The 23,172-nt window shown below is 34.9% G+C and overlaps 1 protein-coding gene across 1 annotated transcript in view; it reads right to left on the bottom strand.

Annotated features, from left to right (window-relative positions):
* Positions 1–21,504, bottom strand: part of LOC135849145 (zwei Ig domain protein zig-8-like) — a 385,619-nt gene extending 364,115 nt beyond the window's left edge. Inside the window, exon 1 of the mRNA XM_065369413.1 lies at positions 20,834–21,504. Coding sequence (XP_065225485.1) covers positions 20,834–20,924 — 91 coding nt within the window. The 5' untranslated portion in view covers positions 20,925–21,504. The remainder of the gene's footprint in view (positions 1–20,833) is intronic.
* Between the last annotated feature and the right edge of the window lie 1,668 nt (positions 21,505–23,172).

The following is a 23,172-nucleotide window of genomic DNA, read 5'->3' on the forward strand; positions in this document are numbered from 1 at the left end:
TGACCCAATATTATTATATAGATCATGTGTGCATGTATAGCGTTACTGGTTTTATATACCTACTCCGAGCTGACAAGGTAATTATTCCTTCCCTAAGGAATAATTATCGACTAAATCATCATACAGTAGAATTAAAATAATTTCTCTCTCATCCCAATAATCCCAAGTCTAACTCTAACAAGCTCAGGGTTGAGAAATTTTTAATTTCATGAATTTTTGAAAAATCAACTTGAGAATTAATTTTTTGAATGAGCTTGGAATCAGTATTTTCGTTTAACAAATTGTTCTTTATTTATTTTTTGATGTCAACAGGTAGGGTGACACTGACAATAATTTCTAACAATGAAATAAATGTTTTTGATATAGATAATTTTTAGACAAAATACTGATGATATCTACCATTCTCCCTCTCGCCTCCTCTCTCTTTTTCTTTTATTCTCCTAGAAAAAGAAACCAACAGAAATAAGATTTTCGCAGCCTTTGCAGTCATGTTTGTCCCAACAAAACAGCCACATATTCGTATGTCATACGTCACACAGTAGTATATTTACTCCTCTGAGAGAACCTTACCTAATTTTTCCATCCTTGCGGTAATGCGGTAATTGGTAATTGGTATACGATTGATAGCACAATAACTATTTAATGCTGATAGATACGATACCTCGTTTGGGTAAAGATTTGACTTTGATCTTATGCCAAGAACAGAACTTATATTATTGAATTATTCACATCGAAGCCGTCATTTTGACGAGCGGCTAAATTAACTATAGTTCGAATGTCGATTGAACTATTTCAATTTGCCAACGCATACAACCATACTGCTATACAGCTGCATGCCCTGTAACGTTAACGTTGGCCATGAATAATTATAATTTATCTCGTTATCGTCATCATCATCATCATCACGGCGAAATTGAATATGTATTATTTGTAATCGAAAATTACACGCGGATATTCGCTAACTCGTCTTGGAACATTTTGCTTTCGACATCTTTCATCATGCGCGTACAGTCCACATTATACCTATACACAAAACATTGCATTTAGGAGTTCGTTAAAGTTCTTCTTTCTGTACGGGTATTTCGACCTCTAAACGTCGAGTGGTAGTTGGAGGTGATTTTATACTTTACCTAATACCGTGTATCTTAACTTATAAGCACCAACTATAAGGAGGCTGATTTTAATTTATAACCTTTTTCTTGAAGCAGGTTTGTTCATTCTTTCACTTGTTCTACGTTCGCCAAAGCTGAAGTTAGAATTCGAAACGAAAGTGTTTTTAAAAGTAACATTCGCGCCAAATTTACGGTAACGTAAAAACGAATCAAACAGGAAATAACCCATGAACGAGTAAATTTCGAATACGACATAAACTTTCTCGTTGTTGAACGAAATAAAAACGAAAGGCGGAGTGAACGAGAGAAAAAAAAACAATGCTTTATTACTTTCGAGAAGTTGTATAATTTAAATGCTCAAAAAAGTTTCCAAAACCATAAATATTTCAAACACCAACGAAAAAAGAAAAAAAAAACACAACCTTACGATGAGAATTCTTCGAGACTTTAAACGTTGTGTTGTTTTTCTTATGGGAATCAACCAAGCATTTCTCGTTTTTTATGTATTCAAAATGTCAATTTACATGTTAGTAAACGACGATCTACTACCAACTCATAGACATTAATGATGCATATTGGAAACGACTGAAATATTTTACATTCACTGAGGGTAGTTTAATGCGCATCTGATTCCTTTATTTGGAAGATACTGACAACCGGAGTGATTTTTTGTAGCTTTTTAAGTAATCAGCATCGTTTAATTTCGAATAGGTTTTAAATAGTACATTGTCATAGAAGTTATCTACGTTCTCGTGGACATCTGTTAAAAAACCGAGAGGTTTTGAATAATTTTCACCATTCAGCTTGGTATATTTTTTCTTCGAAAGGCTTCACGTTTTGATGGTAAGAACCCATACTTCTTTTCCAGAAATCAGGCTCTCAATCCACGTAACCAATTTACTCGTCTTGGCCTATTTTAAAATTCAAAGACGTAAAATGTTCGAAAAAAAATTTCGAAGCTGAAATCTTCAATATAAATTTCAACATGACTTTTCAAGGCAATAGAAAAAAGTTCTGCTATAAAATTTCCAGCCTTCAACATTGCAAGCACCACAGGGATATAAATTTTCAAAAAACATAAAACAAGTTAATAAAAATTTTCAAAATGAGATTTTTCATGGTTTTGAAAAAAGGCTTTTACCTGAATATAGTGAATACGTTGTCAACCAAGCATTTTCAAGAAACACAAGACAGGTATCAGTACATCGTAGTTTGAAAATTTTATCGAGAAAAATTCCAATACAAGAAAAACTTTTAGTGTCGTTTTTCAATAGATATTGGTGGAGAGGGAGGTTGTAGCTCTAGTTTCAGGACCAATTGCCATCATTTTTGGTGCAAACGAATATACTTTTTCACTAATTTGGAAAAGGCTACGCACATTTGAATCCATTTCATATCCTACACATATCTTATCAAACCATAAAAACAGGTACTGAAAGTTACTAGTTCACTGGGAAAATGGGACAAAAAGCTTCAAAAAATAAAAACCTTTATAAGAGGATTCCATATAGGTACATAAAAACTTTCGCATCCATAATAAGTAAAATAGACTTTTTGTCGAAAAAATATATAAAAATTAAAACCACACCGCCAATTAGCGTCGAGGTAAACGTTTAACGAAGTAATAAACACGTATTCAGCGTTTTTATTTTTAGGAATCAAGCTCTAAAAATTGTCGAGCTGCCGTTTTACTTCTTCTTTTAGTTTTCTTCTTTCCTCTTTTTTTTTCTCCACCAAATTGCTAGCTCGAATAAACAACGCCAAAACGAAAGAAAGAGAAACGTAAAAAAAAAGTGGAATAAGACGAAGAGAAAACGCCGTTAACAAACGCAATACTTCGTTTTTGTCATCTCGTTCGTTTTTCACAACGTTTAAACATTTTTATTTTGTTTCTGTGCACGCGTGCTGCCTTTGATAAAAATGAAAAAAAAAAGAAGCAGAAGAAGAAGAATAATGCATCAAATAAAAGTCTTTAAAACGACGCGACGCACGCAAGTAAAAAGTTACAAATTCCTCAAAAGTAGTTAGAAAATATTTCATTGAGATAAAAACCCGCACCTCGCGTTAAGCTTCTACAAAGCTTTTATACCTACGATTTTCATCTCTTTTTTTCCCAACGTTTTCCCTTTCTACACAGTGAAATTTTTTCCCCTGTACAATTTTCCTGCTTGAAATCGTCGTTTGAAGAGTGTTTTATATTATTGGAAATTTCCCCGTTTCCAATCTGTTTGGTGGATGTATTTTCTTTTTTCTTTTTTTTTTACCTCGGCGCTTCATCTACTTAGAGCGTGTTTTTTCTTTTTTATTTTCGTGTTGAAAATGTACGTGAAATGTTTTTTTTACCTCTGGAAAGAAAAATAAAAGTGGGGAAAAAGTTTCAATTCTGAAAAGGTGGAATATTTTTTCGGAAATTTTGCATAATTAGCCTTCGTATTAACGTACTTGTCATGTATGGGGTGGTTCAAAAATATTTGCGGACTCTTGAAGAATAAAGTTTTAAAGTGCTGCTTAATTTTTGTTTTTTTTTTTGAATAAGTAATAACGCTCAAGACATAATTGAAATGAGCTTTTCTTGAAGGGCTGAATTTGAGCTGAATGAGGGTGAAAATCAAAATCAATGAACTTGAATATTGAAATTTCCAAACCGATGTAACAATTTTTGAGATTTTTGGGACACCAACCTCGCCCCACTCATTTTTAAGATGCTTAGTACTACATCGATGCAGGGTCATTCCACGTCAATTCGTCAAAAAAGTGGTAAGGGGAGGTCGCCGATTTTTTTGAAATTTTTCCCGTAGAAAGACCTTCCTAAAGGATGACCAATGGCGCAAATCACTGCCCTTCAGCCCTTTTTTAAAGGCTGCTAAGGGGTGTCAAAGTTTTCAGTGAACTTGAAATATAATCCATTTCAGCAGTGGATTACTCAATAACCCCGATACCTATGTACTTACTAAATTGGGACTTTTCTTGCAACATGTACAGGACGCCTACAATTATAGCAGTCACGTTGAGGCTTTTTCTTCTCTTGCTTATCATTGGAATGATCACTCAGATCACGATTACCACTCAGTTCTCAATCACGTCAATCTCTCAGATCTTGTTTACCATGCAGATCTTGATGGTCACTCAGACCATTACCATGCAAATCATAACCACACACATCATGTTGGTCACTCAGACCATTTTCATCAGTAAGCAAACGATTCAAACTATTCAAGAAATTCGCATAAAAACCTTGAGGAGAAAGGTACCCAGTTGGGTGAAAATCTGCCCTTACACGACATAAAAATGCGGGCAGGAATTCCGACAGTTTACGCCAATACTTATCTGCCCATTATTCAGTGCGTATTTGGTTTTTCTGTCCCTAAGCATAAAAATCTGCCATTGCTGTTCACAAAATTTTTTTTGGCTCAGCCGGGGATCGAACTCTGATCTCCTGGTTGGAGAGTGAGAACTATCATACCCTAACCATCAGGGCAGATGATATCAATGGAATAAAAATTTATATGCTAAGCTAAAACACACATGTAAAATAGCACATTTACGCGATTTTTTCAGTGAGTACACGAATAAATACGCTACAAAACATTCTCGTAGCATATTTTGTATAGCTGGTTTCATTTGACGTGCAGAGATGCGCCACTTAATTAAAAAGCGTAGTGGCCTTACACGACAAAAATACGCTACAAAATATTCTTATGGCATGTTTTTCAGCAGAAATTTTTTTCTGCGGTGCAGAAAATGTAACAACCTGAGAATTTGCTTCAAATTATGCCCATGAATTGGCATTTAAGTATAAAACGTCAATTAAACTGCTCTTTAAGGCGTTTTTATTGGCAGAATTCCCACGTAGAAAAAGTTTAATGATGTCCATTGGAAAATCAGCAGTGTTTCTTAGTAAGGAATTGCCACTAGTGATTTACTTCTCCTACTCAAAATTACATATGAGTGATGAATTACTGCTGATTTCTCAGTAGAGTAGCACTACTGATCCACCTACGCAAATCAATGGTATTTCACTGCTGTCTAGTGCGTGTGTAGTAAATCACCACTGGCAATTCCTTACTAGGAAACACTACTCATTTCCAAGTGTGTGTCAGAAGTGTTTCACTACATGCTATCAGTATCAGTGGGGTGCAATAATTTTCAAAAATCAAAAAAATAGGGTTGCGGAATTTTATTTTGAATATCCCTATCCTCATTGTGATGCTCACATCATGTATGATTTTTCCTGCTTATAACATTTTTAGAAAATTCCCACACCTATATCTCGCGGCGATTCAAACCAGGGACCTACGGATGTCTGACTATATGACCCTAACCACCTGACTACTAGTGCACTACAGTAGATAGGGCATTTAAAGAATATATTTGTTTTCAAACACTAAATTTCAACAGTTTGTGAATTTGAATGTTGAAACTTAAAACTATGAATGATTGGTGAAGTTCTCAAGAGTGTCAATTTCATTTTTGAAAACTATTTGATCCCAAACCCAAAATGAGCTCCAAAGAGGGGGGGAGGCACAAAATTGCAAAGTTTTGAAATTTCAATGGCGTGGAATCAATTTTTGAAGACCATTTGACCCCAGACCCCAAAATGGGCTCCAGAAGGGGAGGTATAAAAAAGTACAAAATCAAAAAATTATCAAAAAAAATATATATGGGGATCAAAATCTCAAATTTATGGGTTCAGAATTCATTTCTTAAGACAATTTTACCTCAAACCCCAAAATGGGCAACAATGGAGGAGGTACAAAATTGTAATCTTTTTAAAGAAGTACATTATTGATACCAAAATTTGAGTTTTCAATGGCACAGAATCCATTTTTGAAGACCATTCAATCCCAAACCCGAAATTGGGCTCCAAAGCTAGGGAGGTACAAAAATAAAAATTTTCCAAAAAAAGAGCAATATTGGTGTGAATTGAAAATTTGGATTTTCAATGGTGTAGATCAGACTTAATTTTTGAAAATCATTCGATCGTAAACCTCAAACAATATCTATAGTGAAGATTCAGAACCAAAAATTAAATTTTCCTATATATTATTTGGACACAGAATTCATTTTTGAGAATGATTTGATCCTAACTTCCTAAAATGGACTTCAAAGGGGGCAACAAAATCGCCGACCCGCCCCCCTTGAGATCACTTCTTGGTCGAATTGATGTGGAATGACTTTGTAGTTTACAGGAGAGGAGATCCAAATCAACTGGAATATTGATTGCAATAATTAATTGAAGCGGGATGGGCGCTCGACTTTGAAAAACTAACAATTTTCCATCAGTTTTCTGCAACAAAATGTTTTTTTTTTTCCTTTTACTTAATCCAGGGTCACGCTCGTGACCCCATCCCCCCCAAAAAAAACAAAATTACAGATTTTAAATTTCTGCAAAAATATTCATCTACACGTTTTGAAGCATTACCTCAGATTCACGGTTCATCTCTCTTAATCAATTCACAGTGTCGAAGGTGCGACATTCTTGAATTTCAAGATGTTTAATTTTCTTTCGTATACAGTGCTTCTGGGACAATTTTAATTTTCCGGAGAAAAGTCAACTTTAACTGAAGGCTACAAATCGGTTCCGAGGTGATTGCAGTTAAAGTAAGATGATACGTAGTTCAGTGGGAGGGGGAGCTATATGAGAATATGCACGAGTGAGGAGAAGTACATCATTTTAATTTCTTTTTGAAAAAATAGGAGGGTGCATTTTTCATTTTTTTTTTGCTCAAAATCTTTTTAAAAAATCTTCTTACAGACGAGACGGTTTTTCATTAAGTCGTGCATTCTTCAAATTTTATGTTTTCCAGCACGCCTGTCATTTCATTTTAATATAAAAGGTCTAGAAAAGTCATCAACGCTAAAATTTCAGTGAAGTTCTTCAGTTGCGAAACCTTTGATCACCACCTTCGGAAATTTATCAGAGATCAAAGCTTCACCTTGGAATTTTTTCTCCAATTTTATTAGAAGAAAAATTCCACTAAAATTCCATCTCACATGAGTATCGACTCGAAAGAGAAATTCCAAGGAGAAATTTTTTTATTAAAACGTAATTTGATGTCAAATTATCCACCTTAAAGTTATATTATGTACCTACAGATATAAAAATTACTTTGACCGCTACAGGCAGACCGACACTATTAACAAGACGACGAACCACACACGTGCTAAGGTGAGCCGTGTAGGGCATATTTTCGCGAGGATTTTCTCGCACATCGTGTTAATTTATCGAAATTTGGTCTGAGGTCGAAATTTGATACCTGTTCTTAACCCAGCTAGTAGGTACCTACATATGTAATCTCGTTAGAATGCTGATTGTAAACAAAGGATTTTTTACCAAGGCCGAAGACAAGCTCAGCATAAAATATACTCGTGGTGCAAAAAAAAACACACACCGATACGAACCGATGTCTTTATTTTGTTCGATATCAGTACATAACCTACCCTCCCTGCTGCCTTTCAACCACCCCTCAGTATGCCAAAAAAGTAACATTAGCAAACCGCAAAAAGGTCGCGTAACCTCGAACGAACGCTCGAAATCTCGTTTAATTTGCGAATATCTCTTGTTATACTCAAAATAAGCTATGTTATGGTAGCCTATCTACCTATACATACGTAGTAGGTACATAGACAAACCTTATACGCCGCTTGGCGAATGCTGAAGAAGGAAATAGAGGGGAGAGGTCTGCCTGCAATAAAATCGTGTAACGTATATAAATAGGCAATTCTTTAACATAATGCTCGTAAGCTGAACGGTGCGGGCGCCTGGCGCAAATCTATTTAAATACGATTTCGCCAAGATAGCAATTTGAAAATAACCACTAAGGCGAGGCGAGATAATAAAGCAGTATGCGAGTTCTCTCGTCACGTGGTACACAACCATATCCTGTGTGTATATTTACCTATACCTACTAAAATACATGGATAGGTATACATATGTAGAATAGAACATATAGAGGGTGTACATGTACAGGGCGAACAATACGAAACGTAGTTTTCTTGTAAAAGCGAGCTTCTTCTTTTTTTTTTTTATTATTCCAGCAGCTTTATTTTACGTATAAATTTAAACGCAGCGGGATTTTCAAATAACGTATAAATGGTTGTATAAGACCCTGTTATGTCATCCAGCAGTCGGTCTACAGCTCTAAGCAACATATACCAAACAGTATTATATGTGTAGTATACAACAGGCGCGGTTAATTCGCAAAATATACGTATAATATACGTCGAGTTTATTAGCCTTATTTTCTTCTCATCTCGCCATACCTCACGTAAAGTTAACGACGTGTTCTCGATGCGGCGACGACAACCACGACGACAATGTGGCCCATAATTGTGATGGATAACCGGAGGTTTTTTCCGTCTCTTGCCACCTCTGTTTTTTTTTTGCCTCGTGTATGTCGACTTGAGTGAGGTGGCAGTATAGAGGCAATAACTTGAACGATGGATGATGGGATGATATAATATACGAGCAAACCCATATCTAACAAAATATCTCGTAGAATGAAATTTCAAAAAAAAAGTTTATGTTTTTCAGTGATGTGAGGATATTATAATGGCTACGTCTCGTGCGATATTTTTATGTACAAAAATAAATGTGGGCTTATAATTTGATCACTGATCAGTATAGATTACTCTGGACATATTATAAAAATAATAAAAAATTTAAAACTATTCATAAAAGAATTATTTTCAAGGTGTTTAACAAAATTTCAAAATACATATAAAAGTGAGAGTTCGGGCAGGACAATTTTCAAATTTGAGATTTTCCTGAAGAAAAGGAAGAGGTCTGAATAATCTTACACTTGCAATTTTTGTTTTTAAAAGTATCTTCAGTAATTTCTTGCTAAATTAGCAAAAATTTGCTCGATGGGTCATTGATTTTTTTTCATATTCTACATGTCGGTAAAGGTCATAAAACCATTTGGATACGAATGGCACAAACTGGAGGTCTCTGCGATTCATTTCGGATAGGTAGGAATTTGAAAATTTCTAAAATGAACACCAATTGAAAGCGATTTGAACTTTTTCTTCGCTTTTGTTCCACATTGGACTTACTCACGTAGGGTGCCGAAAATAGTAGGCCTATTGCCACTTCTAATGATGTGAAAACGTCGGATTAGAAACTTATCAATCAATCAAAGCTTTATTTTTACAAATGTTACAGTTACAAATACAACGATATAGGCAACACTCGTGGCTCTAAGATACGGCAAAATACTCCCCCCGCCTGCACCATTCTTTCCTATCTTGGATGATCTTCTGAAAGTGGTGATGGGTCAGTAGTTTCCTAAAGTCGTCCCTCCACCTAGCCCTCTGTTTCCATTGCCTTCTTGCCCCTGTATTGAATCAGAAAGTGACTTTTTGTGTCCATCTGTTATCCCTTAATCTAGCCACATGATCCTCCCCCCACCACTATTTTTTGATTTTATCAGTTTGACTGCGTCCCGAATCCTTATATATTAAAAGAATTTTGTTGAAAACCTGGTGACAGTCCGCCAGCCTCTTCTACTGAACCGATTTCAACGAATTTTTTTTTAAAACGTTCCTTTTGACGTGTAGATATGTCATGAAGAAAAAAAAATCGAAAATTTTGAAATTAAGGACCGAAAAAATTGGTAAAACACGTTTTCTATTGTGTTTAAACAATAGAATTTCGAGTAGAAACCTTGATAGAGTTCGCCAGCCTTTTCTATCGAACCGATTTCGACAATTTTTTTTTCAAACATTCCTTTTGACGTGTAGATATGTCATCAAGAAAAAAAAATCGGAAATTTTCAAATTAAGGGCCGAAAAAATAGAAAAAACACTTTTTCTATTGTGTATAAATGCACGTATGTATTACAATGCGCACGGATAACAATACACTCAGAATGTTGCTATGTGGACGTGTTTACAGCGTGGGGGTGTTGAGGAGGGAATGATGTTGTTGTGTTGCGAGAGTTGTGAGTTACATTCATTGCTATAGTATTTAATTTTTACAAAACTGGAATGTGGTGTCTGTTAAAATAATAAGGAGAGGAGGTTCTGCACTTGAGATCAATTTTGGGTTATGATTTTAATTCATTAGCACAAATTGAAATGTTTAGTGGAACATTGTTTGCAAAAAAGTTGAAGCGAAGATGGGGAAGGGTTCAGTACAGTGTAGCCAGAATTTTCTCAAAGAGGCAAAGCCAGATTTTTAGGCATGAAAAATCGAAATTAAAGGTAATTTTATTAAAATCCTTCGTTATGTGTGATAATTTTATGGAAATGAAGGTGCAATTACTGCTCAAGTGAAGTGAGCGCGAAAATTTTTTGAAAAAAATGTGTCGAAAAAAACGGTTCATCATTGCATGCATTATTTCTAATTTTCACTCGCGGAGGGGAGGGTGGAGGATGGCTCAAGTCACGTCCCTCCCTTAGCTACGCCACCATCTGGTAGGGTTTCTATATACTTGGGATGTAAATTTGACTATCCTACCTCAGATTTTCATTTTAATAGGATTGAATTACTCCAGCATACTCACTACCTACTTATTTTATGTCATCATTTTACAAGAATTTCATTTTTTAAACATTTTTCTACCCAATTTTACACATGGGCATGAGTTGAGTTGCCAAAAAAGCGAGCAGCACGAGCGAAGCGAGTGCTCGAGTCGAGGGTTGAGGTCGCGAAGCGACCTAGGGGGCGAAGCCCCCTAGTTTTGATCTTAATCCAATTTTTTTAAATTTAAATTTATCATGGTTCTTTTCATTGAATTTTGAGTTGTTCTTATTTTTTGTTCTATTTTTTTTATATAGTGTCCACGTGTCAGAACCATAAGTGAGAGTTGGGAGGACACATGTGTTGAATGTTTTGCTTTTTATTTTGACTGAAAAGGGATCTTTGAAAATGAATTTTAATGACAACAATAATTTATTCCAAGCCAGAGTTATTTTTCTTTCAATTTCTTCTATTTGATAATTTTTGCATGAAATTCTTTGTCCAAGATTAGAAACTTATAACTGAAATAAAAATACGAAGGCGTAGAGACAAAATTCTGTAAAAATTCTCAAAAATTGTCGTTTCCATGTGAAACAACGTATTAAAAAAACTACAATAATAGTCCAAGAGCTATACCACTGCGATTGGGCCGAAATAACTGAAAGCTGGGGATGGTCTCAAAAGTTAGTATACATACCCCTATTTTAAAAGCACTTGGTCTGCCGATTCGCAGCTGCTGCTTTAAAGCTCAGTGAAAGCTCGAAAGTTCAAAATTTTTCTGAACTTTCAGCTGAGAAAACTGATGGCTAAAATTGGTGCCTACTTATAGCATTTTTCGCGCTGAATCCGAATATATCGGTCTGCCGACCCATAAGTGCCGCCAAACCCCCGCCAGACTGGGTCGAAAGGCGAGCAAATTTGGCAAATTTCATGTTTTTGGGCTAAATTCTCATAAAAAGCTACAAAATCGGGTTAGAATTTATTTTCAAGCAGTTTAACGGAATGCTCTACGGCTAAGATGATTTTTAGGCACTGAAATTTTTCAAAATTTTCCTGTTCTGGGGGGTGGGGCGTGAGGGGAGTATTAATGAATTCAGCAAATATGGCCTTGTGATACATCAAAATATATGTTTTTTGACCGTATTTTCTTCCAATGTGAAAAATATTGCCATAATTGAATTCTACGACCCAAAAAACATACATTTTGATATATCACAAGGCAATATTTGCTGAATTCATTAATACTCCCCTCACGCCCCACCCCCCAAAAAATGAAAATTTTGAAAAATTTCTGTGCCTAAAAATCATTTTAGCCATAGAGCATTCCGTTAAACTGCTTGAAAATAATTTTTAACCCGATTTTGTAGCTTCTTATGAGAATTTAGCCCAAAAACATGAAATTTGCCAAATTTGCTCGCCTTTTGACCCAGTCTGGCGGGGGTTTGGCGGCACTTATGGGTCGGCAGACTGATATATTCGGATTCAGCGCGAAAAATGCTATAATTAGGCACCAATTTTAGCCATCAGTTTTCTCAGCTGAAAGTTCAGAAAAAGTTTGAACTTTCGAGCTTTCACTGAGCTTTAAAGCAGCAGCTGCGGATCGGCAGACCAAGTGCTTTCAAAATAGGGGTATGTATACTAACTTTTGAGACCATCCCCAGCTTTCAGTTATTTCGGCCCAATCGCAGTGGTATAGCTCTTGGACTATAATGTTTGTTTTTAGATATTTTTGAGAAGATAATTATTTTAAATTGTGACTAGGCTTAAACACAAAATTCTTCTTAAAATTATATGTACCTACTATTGCATATACAAAAAATAGTACTGTCAATATATATTTTGTCAGCTGAAATGAAAAGTCGAATCAGTTTTCTCCTCTTTTAATTCAATTTTTGAACACGAAGTAAATTTATGATAACCCAAGAAAGCAACGAGACGACAACACCAGTACCTACTTTTTTTTTTAGAAAAGTTGACATGATTCGCGATTCATAATTCGAATCATTTTATGAACAAAGGATTCCGTTGATTTCAAATCGCCAATATTGAACGTGATTCGTGATTCGCGATTCGAATCACTTTTTACACGATTCTGTCTATTCCTGATCTTGATAGAAAAACAAACAAAATTCTATCTGCCCAAAATATAGCCCAAATTTACAAAAAACGACATTTCTTGGCACAAACTTTAACGAATTCGTGTCCAAAAAATCGAAATTCTTCCCGAATTTTCGATATCAAGGCCCTTGAAACGGTACCTAATTTGATTTTTCGTCATTTTTCTCATTTGTCTGGAGGTCAATGACCTTTCAATTTTTCCAAGAAATGAAAACTTGAGAGTTCGTTTGGATAATTTGAATTCGGGAAATCGGATTCGATAAAATGGGATTCGGATAACCTTTCGGGGAAATGTCCGTTTGGAAAAATTAATTCGGGAAATTGAACCTCATGTCTTTTTTCTCAAATGTCTTCCATAAAAAAATTATATTCTTCATATGTCTTTGATAAACATGAGAAAATTGGAAAATTTTTCAATCTGTAGTTTGAGCAAAATATCGCAATAATTGACACAGAAATGTTTGAACCAGGAAATTGAAAGTGGATGGCAAAACACACTGGACCATAAAACATTTCCAATGCTGAAACTTCATTTTTTTTTTAAGCTAATTTTTGAAAATTTAAATAAAAAATCACAATTTGACCAAACCGATAGATTTAAAACGTGAAAATTTGGTTTGTGCCCTATTTTTGATCTCCTGGGTCGATTGGTGGTGGTTTTGGAGCCTTCAGAGACATTCCGGAAACTGAAATTCTGCTCCTACAAACTCGGATTTACCATTTTTATAATCCTTCCGATCGATTTGGGCAAATTATTTTTTTTACCGATTCAAATTTAGAAAAATTTTTCAGCGATCAAGTAGGTATTTTTGAAAAAAAAGGGAAAAATTCATCGATCACAAACGTGGTAATGGGAAAAATTGAAACATTAGTTTGTACTTTATACCCTATTTTTGTCTTTCTGAATCGATTGATGATAGTTTAAAACCGTTCTGGATTCTCCAGCACATTTTCAGATTCTCCAGTTTTCAAAAAAACGCCGTGTCGTAAGTACTTAGAGTACCTAAAAATGAAATCTAGACCCCTATAAAATCGGATTTATCATCATTGTGACCCATTCATTGTTCGATTTAGTTAGACACGTATTTTCAAAATATTTTTTTGCTGATTCAAATCCAAAATCTTCTCCAGAGATTGTTCTTGAAAAAAATCAAGTGATCATAGTTCGTGTACGTGTAAAAGAAAAAAACCTCAAATTTAATTTGCACACCACGGCTTCGAATCGTTCTGGAGTCTCCAGTGGATTTTTCGACTCTCCAGTTTTCGTAAAAATGCTGTAAATGGGGTGGAAATGAAATTCTGCACTTATAAACTGGGATATTCCAGTTTATAAGTGCAGAAAGGTTAATATTTACCTTCTTTGCGAACCTTCGGATCGATTTAGGTACATAAGTATTTTCAAAATAGGTACTCTTTTTCTGACTCAAATCCAAAATTGTTTCCGGCGATTATTTTTTAAAAATGAGAAATTCTTCGTTCACAAACGCAATGAACGACAAATCCTGAAATTTGGCTCACACCATAAACTTCCAGTTTATTTATTTATTTATCTTTTGTTTTTTTGAGGGGGGAAGCTGAGAATCCCAAAAATCCACTGGATCGAGTTTAGAACTGTACAAACCCAGTTTCAACTTTTTATGTCAACTTGATCAAATTTCGATGTTTTTTTCACGAGAAATGGGTCAAATTTAAATTGTTAAAAATTCGTTGAAAATCAAAAAATGAATTTCGGCTCCGGAAATTTTTACTACCTGGTTGTCTGTTTGGGGATCCCCTTTCGACTTCCCTATGTTTGGTTCAACATTTTATCCCAGTTAGAATACTTCCCTTAAATAAATAATTGAAGTTCAAATTTCTGAAAAATTCATTTTTTATTCATCCTGTTTCCGCCTTTTCACCGAGAAATCATCGAAACTCAAAATTTACAAATTGCAACATCATGTACCCTTAAAATATTCCATCTTGGAAAAATTTTCCGATTTGGTTATCGTTGAGAAAAAATTCAGGGCAATCGTTTCGTACCATTTCACAATTTCATCTTTGAAATCGATAGAATCACACAAGCGAAATTTTCCACAGCCTTGAAAACTGTCTCGAGGGTAGAAAGTTGGCCTGGTCGAAGAAGAACTACCTACGTAAGTATGTACGAGTATATTCTAGGTAGTATAGATACCGATATTTGGTCACCTTCGACTTTCCTGCTCGATGATTACTTCGAGGCAGTGTCGAAGTCTCCGCGTAATGTGCGATATCCTACCGTACATATACCTTCTTCTAGTACCTATATAAGTATGTGTGCGTGTTTACACATAATCGGAACAGTTAATCCGTCCTGTGAAAACTAATTACCGAACTACATCTCATTAAAAGTTATACTCTTTTAGAACTACACGGCAAGGCGACGCGTGAATAATAAATCTCGTAAATCTCACCGTACGTGAACATAAATACCTACTCAAGGCACGAAAAAGAGCACATACGAATTACGATACGGAAAATTCCACCATGGCATGACGATATGTAGGTATAGTATAGGCAAAGGAAAAGAAAGCTTTAATACCTGCGATGCCCTACTACCAATCCGGCCGAATCTCAAATTCCGAACAATTTTTACACTCGAGAGTATTTTCGAGTTTCGTGTTCGGTCGTGCGTCGTTGAAAGTTATGCGACAAACCTTTTATTATGAAGAGAGAGAGACCTATCGATGTAATTTGTCCCCCTTTTCGACGTACGATATAAGGCTCGCGATTGGTGTATTGTAGTTCGATTTCGAAGGAAAAGAACCGTGGGCCATGGTTTCCTTTAATATTGATCAACGACTCGACGACACGATACGATACGACTTAACGCAGCTATCATCATCAGGAGGGAATCCGGCCCTAGACAATTGACATTTAAAACTTCACGGTACATCTGATACGCCTGAAGGGAGATCACTTCGAGCCAAATTATTATGCTGGTAAGATAACACAAGAAATCTGAGAGCTTGAGACTCGAACCGGAGCTAATGGGGCGTTCTATCCGATATCTGTCGTCAATTAAGTATCTCTCGGCACTCTCGTTCTTTAATTTTTCATCAACGAAGGTTATTTCTTGAACTGGATACCATTATCGGTGTTCGTTGATATTATTAAAGCCTCAATTGAAAAAAAAATTGCTTACATGTGACGAAAAACTAAATCAATACGAATCACTATTGAAGTAAAAAAGGCAATTTGAATTTTTTACATATTGAAACAAACAAACCGTAGACTAATTCTGATTACACAAATTTTTCAAAACAATACGAAACGGAATATCTAATTAAAATTCTCTTTCGAAAATTTTATTGTTTATTAAACGTTCAGAAGCGTGAAACGAATCGATATTAAAATCACCTACGGCGTTAATAGAGTTTATCGACGTTCGAGAGTTATATAACTCGTTGAAAACAACCCTTGTTTTTATAGGCTTCTAATAAATTAATTGAAAAATAATATCGCGTGATTCGTGTACATCTAAAGTCGACGAAGTCCTTCGTCAAATACCTAAACTAATGCTAATGTAAGCCTAGATATAAAACAAAAAGAAATGAACACAAACCACGTGTAATCATCCAGCACGTAGCACTATTTACGGCAAACTGGTTATGCAATTTTATTAACATCTAAGCTATTACGAGTATCACGTTACCTTAATGATTCTTTCAATGAGATTAGAAGAGCTATTTTTTCGTGTACCTATTATTTTCACATAAGCAATTTATTTGAAGGAATTATGTGTTATAAATTTGATACCACAAATCGACCTTGAAAACTACGCACTCTACGAGAGAATTACGAGTATATTCGAAAGATGAAAATATTTTTCTATCGAAATTACGAGTATTTGTACTATATACGTGAACGTAGTATACTATACTCGTATACGAATAGAGTGGATTTGTTATGTGTGTATTTTCGATTATGTCAGGAGATTTGTAGGCTAATCGGATTACAAGCCGATATAAAGTACGTGTACTTAAATGTGCTTCATTTATTATCGACGAAACTTATAGTTATTGGTGTAAGAACAAGAAACGAAACGCCTACGAATGGAATTTATCATCTCGTGTGGGTTATTTAAGAAGCAGGCCATTACTGGATATAAATTTATAATGGATTGGCGAGCTCTGGTCAAGGTTACGAGGTTAGTAAACCTACACACAGAGGGTGTCTGGTTGGATTTAATGTTGTCCTGTGGTGGTCAATAGCAGTCATGTCGAATCATTCGTGAGTTAGGGGTGTGTTAATGAGGTGTTAGTGGCAGATGATGGTTGTTTTTCTGTAAATTACGAGGTTGTTTTGGGGCATATAAGTTACAAGAGAAGTGAGCCAATGTTTTTTTTTCTTGTTTATGAAAGAATCGTATATTTCTTGGAATTTTCAAATCCCTCGTTGAATTGCTGGAGAAATAATACAGTTTTTGAACAGGCAGAAATCGATTTTGGAAAAATTGTGTGTAATTGGTTGAGGGGCACTAAAGTCGATGTAGACAATTTTTTATCGATTTTTTTGAAAATTTGGGATCTCCAAAATATTACTGGAGGCTCCAGAACGGCTTGATAAACCTTCTTCAATCAACTCAGTGCATTGAAATTTTGATAGAAAGTCAATGTTAGGCTTTCAACTTCATTGAACAAAATTTTGTAGAAATTCAATTTTTCAAAAATTTTCTGAAGGCTCTAGAAGTGCTCAAAATTGTTTGAAACTTTTCCAATCAATTTTAGAGTCAAGAATAAGGCACATACCAAATTCGCTTTGGCATCCTACAATTTTCTGTGAGTTCTCTCTGCAGATGTGAGACTTATTTTGGAGAGCTAAAAATCGAGAAAATTTTTCAAGGATTTTTGAATTGCTCTAAAAAGTGTGTAAATTAATTTAAGCAGCTTCTTAAATCGAATTCCAGCTTATTTTTCAATCTGTTGTACGAGTTTATTCAAAACTGAAGTCATATTCAGGCGAACTTCTCGAATGTGTTTTTTTAAACAGTAATTTTCGATTATTTATTAGTATTTTTTTTTTCAACAAGAAATTAGGGAGTCCTGTGACCATAATAAAATACTCGATGAGTTCACTCAGAAGACACTCAATTGTGCAAATGAATGAATTCGTTGAACAGGTCGAAAATAAAACAGAACTAGATTTTTAGCTCCCAAAATTAATTTCCGCACCTTCTGAATGAATAATCCAAAAATTATGGAAAAATCTAAAATTGCGCTGGAGGCTCTAGAGTGGTTGTAAGTGATGGAATTTGGTTTAATAGAGTCGATATTGGTTTTGGAATTGATGAAAAATAATTAATGCACATTCGAAAAAACGCAACAAAGTCAGAAAATCACCATTTTCGAACTTTCAAAAATTACCTAGCCCTACTTGACTGAAAATCGAAAAAATAAGTTTGAGAAACTTAAATTTTGCTTCTGAGGGTTTCTAATTTACTAATGCTTTTTCCAAAAATCACATTCCTGTTCAATTCAGAGATAGACTAGGCAGGCACCTCGAATTATTCTCCTATTGCCATGATTTATCGTTAAACTTATTCAAATCACTAATAGTAATTTCCATGAAACTAATTGATGATTTATTCTCATTTTGTTTCAGGTGAGTGCAGAATTTTTATCTCAAAACAAGTATTGAATATTGATGAAATTGGTGAGTTTCTTATTTTTTTCAATCTTTAGATCGTTCAATATTAAAGAAATTTAATTTTTTCCTCCCTCATTCGTCTCACTCCTTTTTTCGTTGAATTTTAACAGCTTCAATTGATACAGGGTTTTTTATATCCCACGTTCCTTTTGAATTGCCAACCAGTCCTGTTTTTCTTCCATCTTTTGATCAAACAGTAAGATTTTCCATTTGTTCCCCCCTATTAAGAATTATTTTTATTCATTTTTTTTCTTGAAAAATAAAAAATTGAGGTTAGAAAAATGAAAAATAAATATGCACTTTGAAAAAATTCTGACTTTGAATCATTTGACCTCTTTATATGAAATGTTTGAAAAAAGCTCCTGCCAAAAGTCTCACTTCTGGCTTGATTTTGTTCATATTATTCTGCTTGTTAAACACCTTTTACACTCCGATTTCTGAGATTTTCATTTTTTCTCGTGATTTTTTTTTGAGAGGGGGAGGGGAGGGGGAATATCAAGGCACCATTGTAGCTGTAAAATGGCTCAAAAATAGTCGCAATGATTTCGTCGACGATTAGTTGAATATAAATAAAATACGAGAGGATATACCCAATATAATTTTTTGAAAAAATTTGAAAGATCCTGAAGTATCGCAGGTAGTAAATTAGAGATTTTGAGAGTGTTTAAATCTGAAGTTTCTGACACATTCCGCGTCAATTTTCATTTTACTTAGTTCTCGATGAAGTTTTTCTTTTCACAACAGAATAAAAACATGATTGACAAAAAAAGTGGAACCCCCTCCCGCAAGTTTTCGATCACCTTGATACCTACAATAAGCACGCCGTTGTTGCAGATAACACGATGCGAGCTGTTCTTGAAGATACGAGTACTAATACACGGAAGCTGTGTCACCGAGATGTCGAAAACACTTCCGGTAAACAAGTTGAAATCGAACAATATAAACGTGAAATTAATTCTACGAGACAACCACGATGTTCACATTCACAAAATATTGACGAGTATGATAATCAATAATCATAAAAGGTGGTTTAGTGTTCAAATTTGAAAATTTAGTTTGTCAGAGAAGCCCTCTCTTAGTTTTTTTCAAGTTCTTAAAAGTCAGAATCATCGATGTCTGGAAATCTAGGTACCTACATACATACTTAATTCAATACAAGTAAAAATTTTAGAAATTGGTCATTGTTTTCGTTTTTGAAAGTTGAAAATAAGAAATAACGTTAAAAATGTATAGAAAATTTTCCTGGTTTTAAAAAGTCAGATAAATCATTGTAAAACCAGATAAGAACTTAACTAGCCCATTTTCCCCCAATTTTTCAAAAGCCTGATAACATCAAACTTTAGTAAATCACCATTCAATCGTTTCGACCCCCTCCCCTCCCTCGCTCTTTATGATGGGAAATTTTAATTTGATCTTCAAATCAAAAAATAACAAAAATAAATTTTGAAAATTAAATTTTTGTGATTGTACAAAAACTTGCATTTAATTGGTCCATTTCTATCAGGAAAGCATTATCTATCAGCTTCATTTTCAATTTTTCAACACTTTTTTTTCAAGCTTTTAAAGTCTCTATAGTAGATAAATTAGAATTTTTCACTTTGGGGAGGGTTTTCTACATGATATTTTTGGGAATAAGGGAAAAAAATCACATTTATTCTCCAAAAAACTACGTACAAAAAGCACACTCGAAGTTACTTTCCCAGGATGGAATTCTTCTGCCGTTTACATACTTGAGGCATTTATTCGACAACAACAACGAGGACAAAAAAATAACTATGAAATACATAGGCAGATCGCACATCCACGAAAAAATGAGCAAAACAGATACAGAAGCAAGAGTACGCTGATGATACTGGTGTATTCGGAGCTCTCTGCCCCCTAGCTTTCTTCTACCCTGTCACTCTTCTCTGAAACACGCCTCGTCGTGCTAATAAATCATTAATTTTCTTTAATCAGCTCGACATGTACGTGTAGTAGAACACAGGACGAGCAGCCTATCTAGATGGTATTCTACAATAATAGCTGTATAAAGCTCACAGGCAGTGTGGCTTGCCGAAGTCATCCACGCAAAAGGCCTAACATCTAAGTTGGAAGAAAAATACACTTCAAAGTTTGCGAAAGGGAAAATTTTCAGCCGCCGGTAGTAGCGTTGCCCAACCACGTCGTCATTTTCGTGGATTCAATTTACTAATTTACAGTCGGGTAGAATTTTGTGAATGGAGAATTTATTGACATAACGGAAGCGTTGTCGAGAAAGAAGGGTACGTTTTGGTCATCGGAAAAACGTTAAAAACCTCTCGCAATCAGATTGAAAGTTCCATTACTTATACTTGCCGATTGACGAGTACGACGATGACGATGATGACGAAGTTTCGATAGCTACATTCAATCTCGTCATCGTTTTCGTCGTTTCATATAGACTGTTGGGAATTGAATATTTATAATATAAACGTCGATTTCTATTACCACTTACCGTTTATGAGATGATAGAAGGCGAACGTGCTGAAAGCGACGATAAATATAATATTCATGCTGGATTTGAGTGTCGAAGGTGCTCGGATCATTTAGACACACCTCCGTTGGTGATGTGATGATTTTCTTCGCTAGTAAAAATACCCCTAGGTGTTATTGATGGAAATTTCAACGATAAAAATTAGCAAAAGACGATTCATCGGTATGAAAAAAATTAGACAACAAGGGGACAAAGGGGAAAACCACGTTATATTATACGTTTACGACACGCACACAAACACGAAAAACGGCTCACGTGTACGAAATACAGCAGGGTGCACTACACGTTGCGATTAAAGAAGGGCTTATCAGGCGAAAAAAATCGCCCAACGAAGATACAGGTACTTAATCGAACAAAGATCACATTTCGACGAGAAAAAAATTAGCACCTTGTTTGCAACCGAACCAGACCGAATAGTTGTGAAAGTAGAAAAATAGAAAGCCCAAAGACCGAACCAAATTCGCAGCTTTCTTCGCGGGCAAACTCGCGATTTTGACGAAAAATAAAAACTCGTACACTCGACTCGCAAATTGTATCGAAATCACCGAACCGACGACATAGAACTGGTGTCTACGAATCGTACCGAGATAACTGAAATCCACCGATATGATTTTCGCCACCGTCGACAACGGTTTTCGAAAGCACCCCCTTCGAATATCATCGAAAACGCAGAGTACAGTTCGCCCAAGATTTTCTTTGGGTGCGTGCGCCGTAGTCGGTGCACTGCCGCTACTTCTTCTTCATTTATGGTGGTCTGTGTGTGCTCCTGCGAGCCTACTGTACCCTTTTCTGGGTGTAGGCAGGGGTGAAGGCTTGAAAGATTGGGAAATTGCAGCGTTTCCGAAATATACTATAATTTAGAGTAATTAAGATATCTTCCTGTTCGATTTCGATATCGGGTTTCTTATAGGTTTTCCTTTCACGTGTAGAAAACCTATCATCCGTGTAGGTTTTTCACCTTAAGGTTCAGTTGATAGTTCAAAACGATACCTTATTTCTTGGCTACGAAATCACATGGTCTCGTCGTGTGACTTCATAGGTTATTTGAGTGCAGTAGGAATTTTCGTAGTGGAATGAAATTTAATGAAAGGTGATGTAAATGTTGAATTGATTGGGAGGTTTCGTCACATTTCTGTTCATTGGTTCAGAATCCAGATCCAGCGAGACCATCTCACGAGCCATTTTATATGAGGAGGAGTGAACAAAATGGTTATAGAAACCGTTGAAAAATGTGAAAAAGAAAGTTTAAAATGTGATTTCTGTGACCTCCTCACAATGAGATATTTCGAATGCGTGATTTTTGCAATATTTTAAGCTACTTAGGTACCTGAGTTGTGCTACCAAATAAATTTCACTATCGTTCTCAACTATTTTCAAGTAAATTTTCTCAGTTGTTGATTTTGGTGAAATTCTGCAACCTAAGTGGGTATGGCAACATTTAATGAATTCAATTGATTTTCAATTATTACTAGGTATAAGAGGAATTTTTGTGCGAAATTTTATTCATTTTTCTCTTTTAAATTGTTTTTATGTCAATTCTATTTTAATTTTCAATATTCTGGACAATTTTGTTCATTTCATGAATTTTCTCTCCATTTGAGATGATTTTTTCGTAAACTTTTCAAGCACGTTATTGGTTTTTTTTTCAATTTACAATAATTTTTGTGTCAGATTTGATTCATTTTTCAAATATTTTCATTCTGAATGATTTTTCATGTTTTTAATGCAAATACGACCAATAATTTTTTATAAATTCTGAAAAAAAAATTTCATAATTTTGCGGCACCATAACGATAAATAATTTTAATATTTTTTCTTCATTTTTCAACTGTAGGTGGTTTTTTGTCTTATTGGGTGATTTTTCAACTTCATTCGATTATAATATTCATGTTTTGTGTGAAAACTTTCAAAATCAGCTTACCAATTTTTCATCATTATTGGACTATAAATTTCTATTTCAGCATTTTTTGGTTTCTTGTAAATTTTAGGAAATTCTTGACATATTTTACTAGATTTGGATAATGTTTCATCAAGAAATCAAGAAAGTCATGTTTATGCCTTTGTCAAGTTTTCAGTAATTTAATATCATTTTGTTGATATTTTCTGCAGTTTCTGCTTTGTTGTAGTTTTTTTTTTTTTGTTGAAGAAATTGAAATTTTGACAAATAAAATCTTTCATTAATTTACTAGTGTGTAGTTCACAAAAAAAACGTGGATAATTTTGGAATTTTTGGAATTTTGCCTTACTTTAGGTGCCTCATTCTTAAGGACTTGATCAACTTTTTAGTTTGTGATTTTAAA

The sequence above is a fragment of the Planococcus citri genome, chromosome 5, assembly GCF_950023065.1.
Source record: "Planococcus citri chromosome 5, ihPlaCitr1.1, whole genome shotgun sequence".
Taxonomy (NCBI): Eukaryota; Metazoa; Arthropoda; class Insecta; order Hemiptera; family Pseudococcidae; genus Planococcus; species Planococcus citri.